The following is an 18,150-nucleotide window of genomic DNA, read 5'->3' as shown; positions in this document are numbered from 1 at the left end:
ATGTTGCCTGCTTCCTCTGTTGCTTTGTTCAGCAATGTATTTGCATTCATTGGAATGGTTTCTTTAGAAAACAAATCACTTGAGTGTTTAATTTCTGCTTGGTTTCTCATTTTGTTCTCTAAGAATAACTTTTCCCTGAGGAAATCCCTACATTCCAAAAGAAAAAGGGGTGGGTTGGGCCATCAAACAAGTTTTCTTCACATGCTAGAACTATGAGTGCTCTGTCCTTTGATATGAATGCCAGGTAATCCCAGAGCAACTTGCAGTGCCAGGTCAGTAATTTTTGGTTGCTTTATTCCTACAGAAATCCCACCAAAACTTAAGAAAAAAGGACATGCTGGACGAGAACAGAAAAAGGTAAGTTATTTGTTACAGGTTTGCAGTTTTAGTTACTGTTTTTGATAGGTGAAAATTCTTTAAATAATATTCAGTAATGAGTTACACAGTTGACTGCTTGGTGTCAAGAAGCTAAATGTCAAATTGCCTCAGCTTTTTGCACTGAACTGTCTTTCCTGGCAGAATCTATCTGCAAATTTGTTGGAATTGATTGCTGAAAATTAGCACTGACTGATGGACTGAATCAAAAATAAACTTTAGGAAAAATATTTGTCACTTATTTCTCCCCACTCACATTTTGGTCTGTAATGCATACTGTATAAACTCTTGTATAAGTATAGAAATTGTACCCAAAAGAAGCAACCCAAAAAAGCCTGGGTTGGCTTATCCGTGGGTTGCTGGAAGTACTGTACCTTAAATCTCATTTAAAAGAAACGGGGGGGGGGGGGGGGAACCATTCCCTAGAATGACAAAAGGCCAGAGCTTAGTCCATCCCAGGAGAACTAAAAAAAAGCACTGATGCTCTGTACTTGCTCCTCTGTGATAGTGCTTCTAGCCTTTTTGAATGCCTGGGTGGAAAGAAGGTGGTAGTTACACCTCTTTGGCACTTCCCCTCAAAGGAGCACCAAGAGAATAGACACGCATACATTTTCTTAGCCCCATCTGCACCTCATTGCCTTCCACACACATTCCAAAGCCGTCATTTACCGTAGTTCCCTCCTCCATCCTGCCTGTAGGGTGAACACAAACGTTTATGCCTGACAGAATTTTGGAAGTTCTTTGGTTTCATTTTCCTTTGCTTCGTTCATTACATCTGTTGTTGTTGTGTACCTTCATGTTATTTCAGACTTGAGGTTTTCTTTGTTATATGTGCCTGAGTTTTCATTCTCAGCCTTAGAAAACTCAATTATAGTTTAGCCATAAGTAAAAACAGACTTGGCTGCACACAACAACAACAAAGTTTATCCTTGATTTATACATGAGGTTGACTTATGCACGAGTATATGTGGTACTCCTCCTAAAAAGCAGACTGTATATGAGAATTTGTAATGGAATATCAGTGGCCTATTTTAACAACAAAATCAATGTCAGAAAAGGACACTTTTGCATACAAAGTTGCCTGGGCATACTTAGCATGTTTGCATTCCTTTTCCCTTACCTGCTTGTCTCTGTCACAAGAGTGGACAGCTACAAAAGGCTAGGGGACTATATTTGCCTTCCCCCAGAAACTTTTGAGGGTCATAAAAGAAGTCAACACATTTGTGAGCCTCCAAATACCTTCGGGGGATGTAGGGCATTTTTGTCATGTTTTTAGGCCCAGGAGAGGACTTTTCTAAGAACAGGAAGCAAGAAGACATCACTTCCAGTTTACTTCCTGTTTACCTCCTCTCAAATTGAGAGGTGGGAAGGTGATGAAAATGCCACCCATGTCCCTTAGAGAGCATTGAAGGCTTTCTGGAGCAAAATGTTGACACCTAGGAGGCTGTGTGTGACCTACAAGCTACAATTTGCCCATCCCTGCTCTATCACAAAGATTCAGTTGAGTGTTCAACATTACAAAAAAGTGAGGAAAGAGAACAAATCCGCAGGAGTTGTGGGGAAAGAAGAAATTCTTCTTTACCGTGCAAAATAGTCCCTTCCGAAGTTTTCTTCTGTTGATTGAAGCATCTTTTTTTTTTGTACAGCATCACCATCATCACCATCAACAGGCACAGCAGCAGCAGCAGCCACCACCATCACAACAGCAGTTACAACCACAGCAGCTACCACCGCCACCTGCAGCTGCCCCTCAACAAACAGCACCTCCAACCAAGTCCTCCCCTCCATCTTTTGTTGCAACGCAGATCCCAGTTATGGAGCATCCACTCCCAGGGAATATGTTTGACACTATCTCCCCTTTCACTCAACCTATTATGCATCTTCCTCAGCCAGAGATGCCACCCCATCTCCCTCAGCAGCCTGAGCACAGCACTCCTCCTCATTTGAATCAACATGCGGTTGTGTCCCCTCCAGGTGAGTACTTACTGAGTAACCTGGATGTATCATAGCTTTAACCTTGATACGTGAAATCCCCCTTACAAGCCTTTGCTAGTGCTTGAGCACCAGGACAGCCCAAGGTACTACAAATCGAGTATTAGTTTGATCTTGAGAGAGACAGAAACATTTTGGGCACATCATTGCTAAGCCATAATTAGCTTAATCCTGGTTAGCTTATGCTTCAGTTCTTAATTACATCTAAAAAAAGCAGCTGTGGTTTAATGTTTGTTTATTGAATGGAGTCTTAATCCACTATTTCAACACTTGCTGGCTAACTGACATTAAACCACAATGCCCTGCTTTGGAAGTAATCCGTGAACTAGTTCAGTCTTGTAGAGAGAGGCACAGCAAGTGCTATACTGTGGCTGTATCTGAAATGGACCATTAGAGTTCTGAAGGGCCAGAATTTGGTGTTCTTTTATACACTATGACACAATGTACAGGATCCATCATTTTTGGTCTTTTTGACACAGAAAAGGCTCTGAATGGTATTTTAATGTGTAGAGAGCTGTGCTCTGTCTGATATGTTTTCTCTGTTATACAGTATTTTATACTAAAGAGCCAAAACAACAACAACAAAAAACAACAACCCCACTTCTATTGTCAAAACTTTGTTCATATAGGAACCTGAACATTACAAAGAACTCTTCCTTATTAGAATGATTCTCAGTTGAAAGGCTTGCACTAATATTTCCCACAAATGTTGGTACATAGAAATAAACAAATTTCATGCTTTTATGTCTCTTGGACTTGGTCCACACATGCAGAAAAAGAAGTTGGGGTTCTGAGGTGGTAGAATGGATTTAACCACTTCAGGTGCACAATAAAACCTTTTCTGTCATAATGAAAAGCACACTGTAGGTAGAACTATCACAATAACGAGCAGGCTAGGCTGTTTTTTCTCTCTCAAAATGCTTTAAAACAATATTTTTAAAATCTCAGGCATTTTACTGGCAAGAATTTTAAATTGTAATCCACCACCTGAAACATGAAGCAATAGTTTGTTCCATTTTACCATAAACTTATGCTTCTTTGTGAGATGCTCGGCTACCTCACTAGATAATGACCTTAATACCCAGAAATAACAGTAATGCTGCTTCTGTGGCACAATATTTGATACCATATATTGCTGCTTATTCTTTTCCAGCTTTGCACAATGCTCTGCCTCAACAGCCCTCAAGACCCAGTAATCGAGCTGCAGCACTCCCCCCTAAACCTTCTCGGCCTCCAGCGGTTTCACCAGCTCTTAACCAGCAACCCATGCTTCCGCAACCCCCACTCCCCCAGCCTCCCCAAGTGCTCCTGGAGGATGAAGAACCTCCTGCTCCTCATCACAACCTGCCGCTCAGTAATAGCCAGATGCAGCTGTACCTGCAGCAGCTGCAAAAAGCTCAGCCACAGACTTCTCTCCTCCCTTCAGTGAAGGTCCAGTCACAGCCTCAGCCGTCCTTGCAGCCTGCCCCTCATCCCCCTGTGCAGCAATTGCAGCACCAGCCACAGCAGAGGCCAGTACATATGCAGCCCATGCAATTCACTTCCCACATGCCTCAGCCTCAGCCACCCCCGCAGCAGCATCTTCCCTCACAGCCACAACAGCAGCAGCCACCACCGCCACCTCAACAGCCATCGAAGCCCCAACAAGTCATCCAGCACCACCCATCGCCGAGACATCACAAGCCAGACCCCTATTCAGCGGGTATGTAATTGAACAGAAATCTAGTGGGTGTGATTAATTGTTTTGCTCCCAAAATCTTCTGTGCTTTTTATTATGTTCAAAATGTGGGGTCAAATAGTTGGAGGCCATCCCCTTGCTTTAGGACTTGTTAAAATCTTTTGTTGTCTTTTTATTCATCTGTGTAAGAATTTAACTGAAGACAATTCAAAGGTGTGAGGAAAAAGGCTTTTTATATTGGAATTACTGAATTCCTGCCCAAGTTCACCTCGTATTTCTTTCTCTTATTGTATCAATTCACAAAAGGAACGTTTTTGACAGGAAAAAAAATCCATCTATCTGTTCCTTGGAATGTGCAAAGAGCAAAACCCACATTGTGAGATATCAATTGTGCTGCCTAAAGTGTGAGACAGAAGTCACATAACTTTAATAGTCTTAGTGGACTCCTTTCCCTTTCCTCTGTTTTTTTAATGTGCCTTTGCTGAGATCAGAGCTAAAGTGGGTCTCCCTCTTTTCATCAGCCCTTGTTCCTTTTTGATTTTCTTCTCTAATTCCTCATATTTCCCCAAAAGATTTCTCCTGCTATTTTTTCAAAAGCCTTCCCTATATTTCCTGCATTTTGTTGCTGCCTTCTAACCTCTGGCTGAATTCTTCTATGTCTTACTTCATGGGTTCAGGTAAGAAAAAAAAATCTACGGCTGTTAGAAAGAGAAAGAAAAATTATGATAACTCAGATGATACTGTGAGTAAAATCAGCAGCCACTCACTGACAGGGTCATATCCATGGCAAGCAAAGAGCCTCCTCATCTAGTAGCTCATACTGTTGTCAGAGTGGTATACAACGAGGCAGTGAGAGAGACACTTGTCCAGATCACCAGTGGGTTTCCATGGCTGAGTGGAGATTCAAATTCTGGTCTCCCAGAGCCCTATATCCAGCACTCAAGTCACTGCACTACGAATAATGCTACTATGGTAAATCAGTATGCACTCATCTTTGTTTTTGCTGGCTGATGTCTATCATCATAGGCCAGGAAACCCCAAAATGTCCTGTCAAAACAATCCTGTCATATTTCTAACTCCATGAGAGGTTATCATGAAGCCCTTTCTTTAGACTTCCATTTTCTCTTTATCCTCATAGCTGGTGCTTGTTTTAGCAGCAAAGGTAGGCTGGAGCTGTACATGACATTAACCCTCCCCAAAGACCTCAAAGAGTTAACAGACAAAACAAAAGCAGGAGAGAGGAGAAGTCAAGGATTGAGTCATAAATCATTGGTATGGGAGAGAATAGTCTTGTGGCAAGGCAGACAAAATTAAGTTTGAGTGATTTTTGAAAAGTTTTACTAAAAGAATGGGTTTTCAGAAGAATTTAAAGGAAACGAGGGAGACAGCTGAGTGGATTGGTGGATACTGTTTAAGGCATGGGTAGCAATATGACATCCAAACTGTTCAGATCAAAACAGCCTATTCATTTGCATTGAACTGAGGTAAGAAGGACCAGATGGAGAAATTGAGGAATGAGATGGAAGACTTAAAAGTGAGGACTAGCCTTTTGAAACTTATGAAGCGCATCTGTATCAAAACTAGATGTGAAGCCCCTTCCCTCTTCAAGAACCTTAGAAAACATTTTCTTCTCAGTTTTTATCCAAAAAAATATTCCCATTTTCCAGTGGAAAAAAATAGAAATTTTATGGAGTGTTGGGGGGAAAAACACCTCTCCATTATTTTCTCATGTGGAATCAGTGCAGTATTCAATCCAAAACAGTTTTTGGAGTTTTGTTTCTTTATTTTTGGAGAGAAGTACATATGCCCTTGGTTGCATGTGAGCTGCTATTTTCTGCTAGTATTTACTTTGAATACTGTTGTGTACCTTAACTGCTGTGTACCATAACCAATTTATGGCAACACTAAGATGAACAAGATTGGTTCAGAGAGGGTTCATGCTTTCCCCTGGAACTGAGGGATTGTGACTTGCCCAATGTGATCCAGTGGATTTCCATGGATGAGTGGGGATTTGATCCCTGGTCTTTAATGTCCTGGTTTAGTGCCCAAACCACTACACCACACTGGCTCACTCTGAATATACCAGAAGCAAATATCTTGTTTCTTTCGTCCTTTTCACATGGTTCCCTTTTTTTCTACTTTCCCACCTCAAATGACTGACACTCTGCTACCCATACAGTACGTAGAGAGATCTTGTAGCACCTTTGAAACTAACTGAAAAAAATTGGCAGCATGAGCTTTAGTAGAAAGCTCATGCTGCCAATTTCTTTCAGTTAGTCTCAGAGGTGCTACAAGATCTCTCTACATACTGATTCTACAGACTAACAAGGCTATACAGTGGTACCCCGGGTTACGAAATTAATTGGTTCCGCTGCCGCTTTCGTAACCCGGAAACTTTCGCTAGCCGAATAGCCCATAGGCGCTAATAGCGAAAGCCGCGATTTCGTGTGAAATCGCGCCGAAAAGCACCAAAAAATTTTTTCGTAACCCGAAAAAAAAACCGTAACCCGGAACAGTTTTTTTCTTTGGAATTTTTTCGTATCCCGGGAATTTCGTAAGGCGGTGCTTTCGTATCCCGGGGTACCACTGTATCTTTGAATTCTGCTACCCATACTTTGTTGCCCTGCCTTGCTGGAGAACAGTGTCAGAAGGAGGTGGGGCAAAAGCTTTAAAAGACCTGTTGTGGATATCAAAGAAGAAAAATGGCAAATTGCACATTATAATTGACCTCTGTCCGTTGACAAGATTCACAGAAGGAAGGAGATGGCATCTAGATTTTAGTGAAACATCCTGGGTAAACCTGTATAACAGTGGTTCCCAACCTTCCTAATGCCGCAACCCTTTAATACAGTTCCTCATGTTGTGGTGACCCAAACCCATGAAATTATTTTCATTGCTACTTCATAACTGTAATTAAATAGGTATTTTCCAATGGCCTTAGGCGACCCTCATGAAAGAGTCATTCGACCCCCAAAGGGGTTCCGACCCACAGGTTGGGAACCACTGCTGTATAAGAATGCTCTTTAAATATAATAAATATAGAAAATAATATAATTGTACATGCAAATTAACTTGTAAAAACAGTAAAATAAGTTTAGCTTTGATAAGCAAGTATTTGCATATATTTCTCTCTCCCCTCCCCCAATATTTTTCCAAAAAGAAATCTTTAAAAAAGAGTTCTATCTGCCCTACCCCTAATGGAATATATTTTTCCAGAAAATACTGTATATACTAATGTATAAATTTAGGAATTATAGTCAAAAAATTGACCCAAAAACCTGGGTTGACATATCCATGGGTCAGTGTGCATACTGTACTTTAACATCAAAAAATAAACCATCCCCTTCTCTTAGTAGAATGGCAAAAGGCAAGAGCTTATTCTATTCTAGGAGAACCTAAAAGGACCACCAATCCCCCTACTCTGTCCACCACAGCATCACTTTATGGCCTTTTTGAATGCCTGGGCCAGAAAATCACAGTCGCAGTTCTTCGGTGCTTCCCCTCAAAGGAGCACTGAGGCAGTAGAAGTGGGTTGGTGCTTCCTTTAAGTTCTCCTGAGATGGAGTAAATCTTTCCCAGAATTTTGTAAGCTTTTGGCATTGTTTTCATTTGTTACATTCTTTACATCCTTTGTTACATACCCTCAACTTATCTATGGGTCATATCAAAATCCATAATTTTTGCCCCCAGATCTGGCCTCAATTTATACATTAGGTTTATTTATATAGGTCTCACTAATCCATCCACTAAGCTGCATAGTGGTGGTGAGAATAAAAGACCCTCTTCTCATTCTGATTTTCTGTGAATCCCAGTTTGCAGCTTGTGCATTGACCAGTAGAATGTAGAGTGAGCGCATACCTAGTAGGAAGCTGATAACTTAAAAGAAGCCCTTCCCCCAACTGTCATGTGTTCTGGATGGAATCGCAGCTGCAGATGACAGGATCGTCCTCCCAAAGTCTCTGATTAATGACTCTCAATAAACTGCCATGAGAAGGTGACTGACTGGTGCCGAATTGTTCCAGGTCACTTGCGAGAAGCGCCTTCCCCTCTCATGATGCATTCCCCACAGATGGCACAGTTCCAGGGACTGCCACACCAGTCTCCACCTCAACCAAATGTCCAGCCAAAAAAACAGGTAAGAGGACATTGGGGATGTCAAGAGACTTTTTGCTCGGAGTTCTCAGGTTGCACATGTGTTTGAAAACATTTTCTGGTATTCTCTGCAGGTCTTTACTAGACACTAGCTTTGGAACTGGGACATAGGGGAAAAGAATGGGCTTAATGCAGAGAATACTGAGGAAGTGATGATTGACTTATTTTTGATGTCTGACCTTGGTAGGAACTGAGAGCAGCATCTGTAGTTCAGTCGCAGCCTATGGTAAAAGAAGAAAAGATGCAGTCTCCAGTCATTCGAAATGAGACTTTCAGCCCAGCCTTGCGGCAGGATCCTCCCAAGCATCCAGAGAGTATCAAGCCACCTGCACATATCCCACAACGTAAGTGGCGGCCAAGAAATTTTTGCCATCTCTTTCATTGCAGATATGTCTCAAGAATGGTGGAACGGCCAGTTTCCCATCTAATCTGTGATAAGTTTTTCCCTATTGCTGACCTACAAAAAACACACTTTTTGTTTCAGGAACAGAGATGAAGCCACTAGACAGTGGCCGACCTGTTATAAGACCACCAGAACAAAATGCACCACCAGGAGTCCAGGAGAAAGAGAGACAGAAACAGGAACCAAAAACACCAGTCGCCCCTAAAAAGGTAACAGTCCATTGTAACCAAGCATATTTGAAGAAGTAACAGAAGTCCAAATGCATCTAAGGAAGTAGACTTAAGTCTACAAAAGCTCGTGTTGCCAACTTCTTTCATTCATTTGATCTCAAAGGTGCTACAAGATCTCTCTACATACTGAAGAAGTAACAATTATACCTCACCTTAGAAAAGGCAGTTTTAGTAATGTGTATTAAGTCGTTTTTATTCCTACTCAGTACTAAGAATATGGGACAGAAGTTCCTCTCAGGTGCTAGGCTTGGGGACAGGACTCCGAGACTCAAGCCCCAGCTGACTGGGCAGCAGACTTCACCCCCAAAGTCAAGCCAGGGCAAAGAGGAAAGAAGGAAGGAGGGAAGGAGAGGGACTTTTGTCCCCGATGGCAGCGCTTGCCGTCCGCGGATGTTCAAATCCACAGGCACCAAAAGCTCATCTTATTCTTGTTTGTAATACGGTTTCAATAATAATAATAATATCAAGCTGCTTCTGACGTACAGTAAGCTAGGCAGAAAGAATTTTCTCTTTTCAAGTAACCCAGTTTAAGCCTTCTTACCTTTATGTGGTAGAAAACTCGAGAGTTCTGCAGTCCTGTTTCATCTGTTGCCCATGCTACTGGTTCAGTTCATTCTGCACTCTTTTTCTCCTCAGGATTTGAAAATAAAAAATATGGGCTCCTGGGCAAGCTTAGTGCAAAAGCATCCCACAGCACCATCCTCTACAGTAAAATCAAGCAGCGACAGCTTTGAGCATTTCAGGAGGGCAGCCCGGGAGAAAGAAGAACGTGAGAAGGCCTTGAAAGCTCAGGCAGAACAAGCAGAGAAGGAGAAGGAGCGACAGCGGCGGGAGCAGGAGCGAATGAGGTGAGAGGAATTTGTGTCCTGGGAATAAGGGCTTTGTTCAACTTTCCATTATAGGTGAGACACTGGTGGAAACTGTCTTGTCTCGGAGGAGGAAACATAATATATTAGCAAGATAGTAAGAGAGCGTGTTCATCTCTATACAGTATTTAGCCGGTGGGCTCCAGTGTCCTTTCATTGCAAGTGATTGGTTTTCTAAGCAAGACATTTTACACAGACCTTCCCAAGGCCAACACTCCAAATCCCTGTGGCAGGATAATGGGGTGCATTCCCCAGGTAAACAACTGAAAAATGGATCCCCAGAATTATATGGAGCAGAAAGAAAGGAAACTGAACTGTGGAGTCATGACCCATCTCCTATTCTAATAGGTATGGGGACAGTATTAGCAAGTTGCTAAGAGAGAGGTTTATTTCCTCACTTCTTTCCCATCAGCTTCTGTGTCCTTGAATTGCCAGAGTAACATGTAAACTAGGTTTCACTAAACTCAAAATAACTTTTCTTACACCACTAGACAGCTGTTAACATTTGGCCATGCAGCTGATAAGGAACACATCTGCCTGATGACAACTGATGCAACTGGAATAATGCTTTCATTACTGATGTTGTCTGGCCATCAGTCTACAAACCCTTTTCATCCCCAGCAGCTTTCAAGAAAGACAGTAGGGGTCAGAAATTGAGAACTGAAGAAACTCTAATTCAGCTTAAAAGTGTGAGGGTTTCCACTGCTAGGCTGCTCACTTGATGACAAGGACCTGTAAAAATACTGCATGACTTGCTCTTTGTGTGTGTGGTGCAAAACACACTGGAGTAATAACCCAGTTTGAGACCACTTTAACTGCTTTGCTTAATGCTAGGGAATTCTAGGAACTATAGTTTTGTGAGACATTTAGCCTTCTCTGTCAGGAAGCCCTGGTGCCAGAATAAACAAAAATTCCAGGATTTCCTAGCACTGAGCCAGGGCCCTTAAAGCAGTCTTAAACTGGATTATTTACTCAGTATATTTTGACCTGTATGTCTTGGATAGAATGTCCAGCTGTGCCTTCCAACTAATATTCTAATTGCTTGGTCTTATCAGTGATTTCCTTGATGCTGTGGGATGGTGTTTTATTGGTGTTTCTGATCTTGAGCAGGAGTCGTGAAGAGGAGGATGCACTGGAGCAAGCTCGCCGAGTTCATGAAGAAGTGCGACGGCGCCAAGAGCAGCAGCAGCAGCAGCCCCAGCATCAGCCTCAGCCCCCGCAACAGCAGCAACAGCAGCAGCAACAACAGCCCCAGCAGCAAGTGTCAGCTGCAGCCTCAGCTCCTCAAGCACAGAGCTCTCAGCCCCAGGCTTCTCAGTCCATGCTGGACCAACAGAGAGAGATGCTCAGAAAACGAGAGCAGGAACGAAGGCGCAGAGAGGCAGTAAGTGAGAGAGATGTGCATTGTTGGGGTTTGGATAAGGAGGCTAAATGGGAGAATTTTATGAATATGGTGTTACATTGAATTTGCTCTGTGACAAGGATTCTCAGGCTTTTCCAGAGTGAGTCTAAGTCATTGTGTTCACTTTGGATTAAGTCCCATTGAATTCAATGGACTCCTAAACATGTCTAGATTTTTGCAGTAAATCAGTAATAAAATGATTTGTTCTTTCCTCTTGAGATTAAAATCCAGGTCCTTTTAAAACAAAACTGAAGAAAAGAACAGGTATTGAATTTTAGCCATAGGAAGAAAAGAACAATGCTGCCTGCTTGCCTTCTAGCATTAACATTGACAGCCTTGAATGTTAAATGGAAAACATTGTGGAAAGGCCTTCCTATAAAATTTATATTTTCCCATATGAAAAAACGGGTTTTAAAAATAATCTGTCGTTTGTAAACCCAGGAAAGAAATATATAAACAAATAGTCATATAAACAAATTCTGGAGATGCTGTGGTGTACCAGCTGTGGTGCAACATCTGATGGGAATGTTCCAGTATTTCTGGATACTGGAAATTCAGTATTTTCTGGAGTCACATAAACCAAGTAGTTTAAGGCATTAAATCATAAAGAACTAATTACATTTTTGTACTGCTGCTGGTAATAGTTCAGAAATTGACAGATTTGAAGCATCGTTTGTTCGAAGCCTAGCATAAAAGAATTTTGGACAAAGTATTTACAGAAAAGCTAGCATCTGATATATAAAATAATACGGGGGGAAAACTTGCCAGATTAAGCTTCTTTTCAGTCTGTTTCATTTTATTGATTTCATCAGTGACAGTGGTGAATTTGCACCTCCTGTGTCGTCATATCTGGACCTGTGGAGTAGTGCTTTAGTTGAATGGTAAAGTGCTATTAATTAGAATGTCGAAGGCTTTCATGGCTGGCATCCATAGTGTTTTGTGGGTTTTTCGGGCTATGTGGCTAATGTTCTAACAGAGTTTCTTTCTGATGTTTCGCCAGAATCTATGGCTGGCATCTTCAGAGAATGCTTTGCCTGGAAAAATTGGGTCCTGAGCAAAATAAGGACTCAGCAAATGCAAATGGGAAACCATTCAGAGTCAGGGACTTTCCCAGCAGATAATGATCACCAATTAGCAGACATTAATCCTCTTTTGCATTAGTGTCCCAGCCTGAGGCCAGCCATCAGCACAGAACAATACCCATGCAAATCACTCCTGCATTCCCAGGCTCACACAGTATATATACACCCAATTTTTCCAGGCAAAGCATTCTCTGAAGATGCCAGCCATAGATGATGGCGAAACGTCAGGAAGAAACTCTGCTAGAACATGGCCACGTAGCCCGAAAAACCACAAAAAACTATGCTATTAATTAACTATTACATTCTCATGATGTGAATCTGTGGGCCTAAGTCTTCACAGAAATATTGAAGAACTTATTTTTTGAGAAATACTATGTAAGGCCTGATGCATTTGGTTTTGTTTTGTTTGTTTGTTTGTTGTTGTTGTTGTTTGTTTTTTTCCCCTTGTTAAAAAAAGTTATGTTGTGTCATTTTGGTCCCTTGATTAAAAAAAATTGCCTGGCTGGGAAATGTGATTGTAACATCCTTTATGTTTATGTTATTATTAATAATAATAATAATAAGCTTTATTTGTATATAATAGAAGCCTTTTTAAAAAATCAGATAACTGTTATCTTTTTTTCTTTTCTCCCCTCTAGATGGCAGCTACTATTGACATGAATTTCCAGAGTGATTTGCTGGCAATATTTGAAGAGAATCTTTTCTAATAGCACCCGGTTTTCTTCGCCTGACTCCTTAATTTCCTGGCAAATCTTTGACTCTCCACAGTGTTGTTGGCGGCTGGGAGGAAATCATTCCTGCAGCCTTTCTGCATGTGTGACAGTTGCAGCCTCAGATGGATGGATCAGCAGAGTCTGCCTTACGATTTGACTTTCTTCCCCACCCACCACCCACCCCATATCACTGAAGAAAGAGAGACCAAGACAAGCCAACTCTGTACTAGGTTTGAGTCGGTGGACATGCAGTTGCTGGGAAGGGTGCCCTGATCACTTGATATTCTCTATGCCAAACTTACTTGCAGTATATCCAGGACGTTATGCTGTTCACCCTTTTTCTATTCAAAAGAGTTCTGGGTCACAGAATGTCTTTGGCTCTCCAATGCTGTGTGCTGGCAGCACAAGACACTCTGCATTGAGAGATTGTGTACAGGAAGACCCTGCCTGGGCTTCAGTAGGGAAAATACACAAGCTGTTTGGGGTCCTTTCGTCACTGGCTTTGCCTTTAACTAAACTTCCCACAAGCCTTTAGCTGGGAGCCATTCTCTGTAAGTGTTCGCTTGTGAAAAAGGGAATAATTTAGTGGAGGTGTCAAAGTGTAACTGGCCTTTTGAGTGAGGTTTCTTGTCTTAGCATCGTGTGGAGGTCCAGGAATCTGAGCTAGACTACCAACCAAAGTCAGTTTCTTTCAATCTGTTTATTTTCCTCCAGACAAATTGCCACTGCTCAGATCTTGAGTGGGTGTTCTTATCTCTACATTACAGAGTGGAGTGGAGTGGGGAAAACATTAGCACCAGGGGAAGCTCCCACCCTGTCAATAGTGTTTGACTGTGGCTGTATTGTATAGTGAATATAGTTGGCATATATTTGTTTGAGTTTTACTGGTGAGCTCACCAAACTCTGTAAAGACACTGCTTATATTTTCCTCAGTTCCAGACTTTTAGTCTATATTTTTAACTGTAATACAAGAAAACTACATTTTGGGTTTTTAAATGTCATGGAGTCTGTTAAAAATTAGTTTTTTATACAGCAAAGGAGCAGCTCTGAAAGCTGGGAGCAGATTTGAATCAGCAGGAAGGAAGACCTGCTCCTTTTGTCTTCAGTTGAGTCCTCTCTCACACTAGCAGTCATCATTTTCTCAGCACCTTTAGTGTGTTGTTTTCATTTTACTCTTTGACTTGTTCCAAGTTTATGTGCCATAAATACCCACTATACAGTACAATACTGGTGTGTCAGTATTGGCCAATCTCTGGAGTAATTAATTGGTTTTACTTTAATACGGTGAATATGCATTTGGTCTGTACTGATCATGGAATAAACTCATCTCTTTTTTTTTAAAGTTGGTGTCGTACTGACATTTTTCTTTCAATCCTGCTTGTGGTGAAATGATTTAAAGAAGTAAGCCTACAGAGAACAGCATGTTCTTCCCAGCTGTCTTGCTTTAGCAATGAAATATGTTCTCTAGCCACAATTAGCAGAGTTTCCATCTTGTAACCAGCTTAGCAAAGGTTTGTCTTGAGAGCAGCAGTACTAAAATGAGAAAATTCCATAGAATTGGAAGTAAACAAACAAACTGGTGCCTTGCCAGCATAGACTTGGTTGTTTTCACTGTAGCACTAAGCCAAATGTAGGAGAAGTATGCATAGAAACTGGTCCCAGTTATTCTTGTTCCTGCTGCGGGTAAATCTCAAAGAGAGCATGATGTAGCTTCTAGCAGTAAAAATTCCCCACTTCTGATTGAATGAGAGGGAAAAAGAACATTTGTCTTAATTCTTAAGGGCAATAGTCCTCCAAGCCTTGTTATCAACAGCGATTTCTTTTGAAGTTTGCCAGTGTGAGATTTACAAGATTAGGGGCATTTGGACTGGTTGAAGTTCTCCCATGAGAATCAAGTGAACACAGAGGAAAAAAATAAACAGCTTTTCACCTTTCTGTTCCTTTCATCCACACAACTGTTCTCATGAGAACTGCTGGCCATAGGATTTGACAGTTCCTAGCTTAACAAAGTGTCTTGATACTTCTCTTGATAAAATGTGATTGTTCTGGCTTTAAGTTCTTTTTAGTCTGGGTCTGGAGCTGGACTGTCAATTAAACACTAGTACTCAGTGTGCTTACTCTTGTCAGTTCCCTACCTGAGTAAGTGCTGTAGGAAAAGTTGTCATTCTTGTCTAAACATCTCAGCCAAACTCACTTCAGAACCTTCAGCCAAAAGTGTCCCTGTTTTGCCCTATGACATGACAGTTCACAGCCTGCCCTCATCTCTTTTCTTCACTCGCATGAGACTGGAATATTGAATCCAGTGAAGATTCTGTAGCTGGCCTAATCTGGAGATAAACTTAGCTTTGTGTTACATAGGCCACATATTATGAAGAGATCAGGATTAAAAATAACGTACATTTAAGTAGCTATGTGGTGGCCTACCTCCAGGTCTCCAGGCCTGGAAAAATAATTGCTGCAGCTCTCCTCATGCTGTTCTCCTTCCTATGCTGAAAGAAGTTGAATGGGACACCTAAGGAAGCTTAACTTGCCTATGGTTAACATTGCTACTACATCTTCCAGTCCTTTCCAGCCTCATTCTCAGGTCTTTGGGCAGCAGACGTGCAATGTGAAGCACTGCATAGCACCAAGGCCATCAGCAGACACTGCCAGATGGTGTGGTGGACCATGTGCTCCCCATTCTCAGTCCAGCTTGGTCTTTCAATGTACAGTTGAATCTCTTTGCCCTTAAGCAGCAGAGGTACATGGTCACATATCAGTATTGATAATTTAGTATAGTAACCATCTACTGTGAGAGAAAATTGAATTTAAGGGCCAGTTTTCCTTTGGCATTCTTGTGAGCAGTTGAATTGTCATGCTGGACTTTTACCTCAAGGTGCCTTTTAATTCTACATCATTAGAAGATCTTTGTGCTTTTCTATGTAAAATACTAGATGGATGGGTACTTTAAGGAAGATAGCAGAAAGAGGAAAGTTACCAAGATAGCTTCTACAAAGGCTATTTAGAGTCATCTTGCTGAAAGCATGTGAGCAGATGTTGAACAAGCTTTCTACTACAATGGGTTGTTTAAACAGGTAAAATCTTCGCTGTGCTCTTCCTGATAGGCGTCGCTCTTGAAAAGGCCAAGGGATGTTTGCACTTCGTCGCTAAGCCTAGCAAATTTTATCAGCAGTAACCTTAAACCCACAGCCAGTAACGGCCCTTAGCTTTAAAATGCAATTGTGTGATCTGAAAGATGCTGAGTTCTTGACTGCAGCACTCAGGCCTAGAGTCACTGCATGCTTGAAAACATGTAGCGGTTCCTTTTCTGAACCAACATAAAAGTAGTCACAGCATGCTGTGTTGTACACAAAAAATAGCTTCCATCCTTGAATTGCTGACATGGGCATTATCACTTTGGAACAAATTAAATGTTGGTTCTCCAGATCACACCATTTCTTTACAAAGCCCTTGATTTTAATGTATATCCCAGGAACTGTCAGGAAAAGGAGGCTCGTATAAATACAACTACAGTTCATATTTAAATAGAAAGAGCCCTGTACACCTCCTTCTCTTCCCCGCACCACTGGTGCATCCTCTTTACCACAGGTTCATTAACTGGCCTTAATCTCTTCTTGACTTGTGCAAATTCTTGACGGGGAAGTAGGACCTTCCACTTCCCCTCTGAGTGTGTTCTGATCCTCTCATTTCCATTGCCAGTCCTTTCTCACAGTATTCCTTGTCCCCACGTCTCCCCCTTCCACCCTACCACCTTTTTTACAAAGCACTTTGGATGATCGTCTCCCTCCTTTGATTTTAAGCTCAGGGTTTTCGGGGTACTTTATGTGCACATCCGCTGTAAGAGTTAGTCACATGTGAGCTCATTGCAATTGTATATAATAAAATTACACTATACTGACAAAAATAAAGGCATAACAAAATGGAGATGCTGGAACTTCTACCAAGAGAGCACCCTCGGTTGTAAATTTTTAAAAATATATAATTTATATGTATGCAAAGAACAACACCCTCTGTATTCAGTCAGTAGTGAGGTCGTCCTTTTTTTAATGTTTAATCCTCTTTTTGCATTTGACATTTGCCAAACCTTTCTTGTCAGTAGTTGAGAGTTCCAAGTAGTGGTAGAATTTTTTAGATTGGTGGCTTACTCAGCTGTCTCGTTCCTCTTACTCACTGCTCTCTTCTGCTCACTTTTCTCTTTTGCAGACTTCTTGAAATGTTTACAGGCTTGCACCTATCTACTTTAATTTTTTTTTAAAGCTGTACTTGGACTTTTATTTTTACATATTTCTGAATGATGAACATAGATAGAGTGGTATCATTAGTTGGAGACATGATTTTTTTTTCCCGCCAAAGGCATTTTTTTTTTTTGCAATTCTTGTGTTTTATTTTTCTGTTTTTACAAGATGTTTTGTGTTAATAATTTGGTTGTCATTCAGACTGAGACATATTTAATTTCCCTTTCCTCCCTCAACTCCATTGTATGATTTTAACAGTTACAGATATTAGCTGTAGGAATCTAGCCTAAATGATGTATCTTGGTTATTTTTTCCTCCCTTCTTCAGTCCTGTACAAATGAATAAGAGAAACGTACAATCCCACTGTACTTAATGCACGGAACGCTTGGCAAATAATTATGTCAGTGAATTTGAAACTTGTATTAAACACTTTAGACATTTGTAGAAGGGAATTCATAGAGTTTTCACTTATATACTAAAGGTTTTTGTGCAGTTCTCATTGCAAAAATAAACATTTGTACTGAATATATGAAGTTAACTTTTTTTCTTTAATTGTTCCCTCTGGGCCAAGGGTGCATTGAAAGATGGGCCCCAGCACATCAGCAAAACCAATCTCAAAACTCTAGAAACCAGCTTAATTTCCTAAAAGCCCCCTCAAAGTATAGACGTTCTTGTTCTTTCAACAAAATCCTTATGTTAAAAAGATGTTCAAGCACTTCAAGTTTGCCCATTCCAAATTGTGAACTAGCCTTTGACAGCCTTTTAACATTAAGAGACACCACCAACAGCCTCCATATAGTACAATAATAAAATCAAACTAAGAGCAGTTTATCCTTGTCCACTGATAATTTCAGGTTCTAAGTCAATTTAAATGGAGCAGTTATGAAATCAAGAGGATATAAACAGATTACTACCAACCACATGAACTATAATTATTGGTGCCCAATGTCACCTGGCATTAGCATGCATACATTTCCTTGCCATTGTGCAAGAGAGAGCTCTCCATACAAAGGCCAATGTGA

General features: G+C 41.1%; 1 protein-coding gene across 4 annotated transcripts in view; it reads left to right on the top strand.

The window, feature by feature from the left end:
* BRD4 (bromodomain containing 4) overlaps positions 1-17,653 on the top strand; it is a 117,867-nt gene extending 100,214 nt beyond the window's left edge. For all 4 annotated transcript variants that reach the window (XM_089533495.1, XM_089533486.1, XM_089533467.1 and 1 more), the window contains 9 exons: positions 305-357; positions 2,022-2,349; positions 3,521-4,069; positions 8,068-8,180; positions 8,385-8,541; positions 8,682-8,809; positions 9,467-9,678; positions 10,807-11,080; positions 12,819-17,653. In XM_089533495.1, coding sequence (XP_089389621.1) covers positions 305-357; positions 2,022-2,349; positions 3,521-4,069; positions 8,068-8,180; positions 8,385-8,541; positions 8,682-8,809; positions 9,467-9,678; positions 10,807-11,080; positions 12,819-12,887 — 1,883 coding nt within the window. In that variant the 3' untranslated portion in view covers positions 12,888-17,653. The remainder of the gene's footprint in view (positions 1-304; positions 358-2,021; positions 2,350-3,520; positions 4,070-8,067; positions 8,181-8,384; positions 8,542-8,681; positions 8,810-9,466; positions 9,679-10,806; positions 11,081-12,818) is intronic.
* The last annotated feature ends 497 nt before the right edge of the window (positions 17,654-18,150 follow it).

The sequence above is a fragment of the Sceloporus occidentalis genome, unplaced genomic scaffold (assembly GCF_023333645.1).
Source record: "Sceloporus occidentalis isolate IW3139 unplaced genomic scaffold, rSceOcc1.0.p SCAF_1, whole genome shotgun sequence".
Lineage (NCBI taxonomy): Eukaryota > Metazoa > Chordata > Lepidosauria > Squamata > Phrynosomatidae > Sceloporus > Sceloporus occidentalis.
Note: the sequence above shows the minus strand (reverse complement) of the source record. Positions and strands in the feature narration are given on the sequence as shown.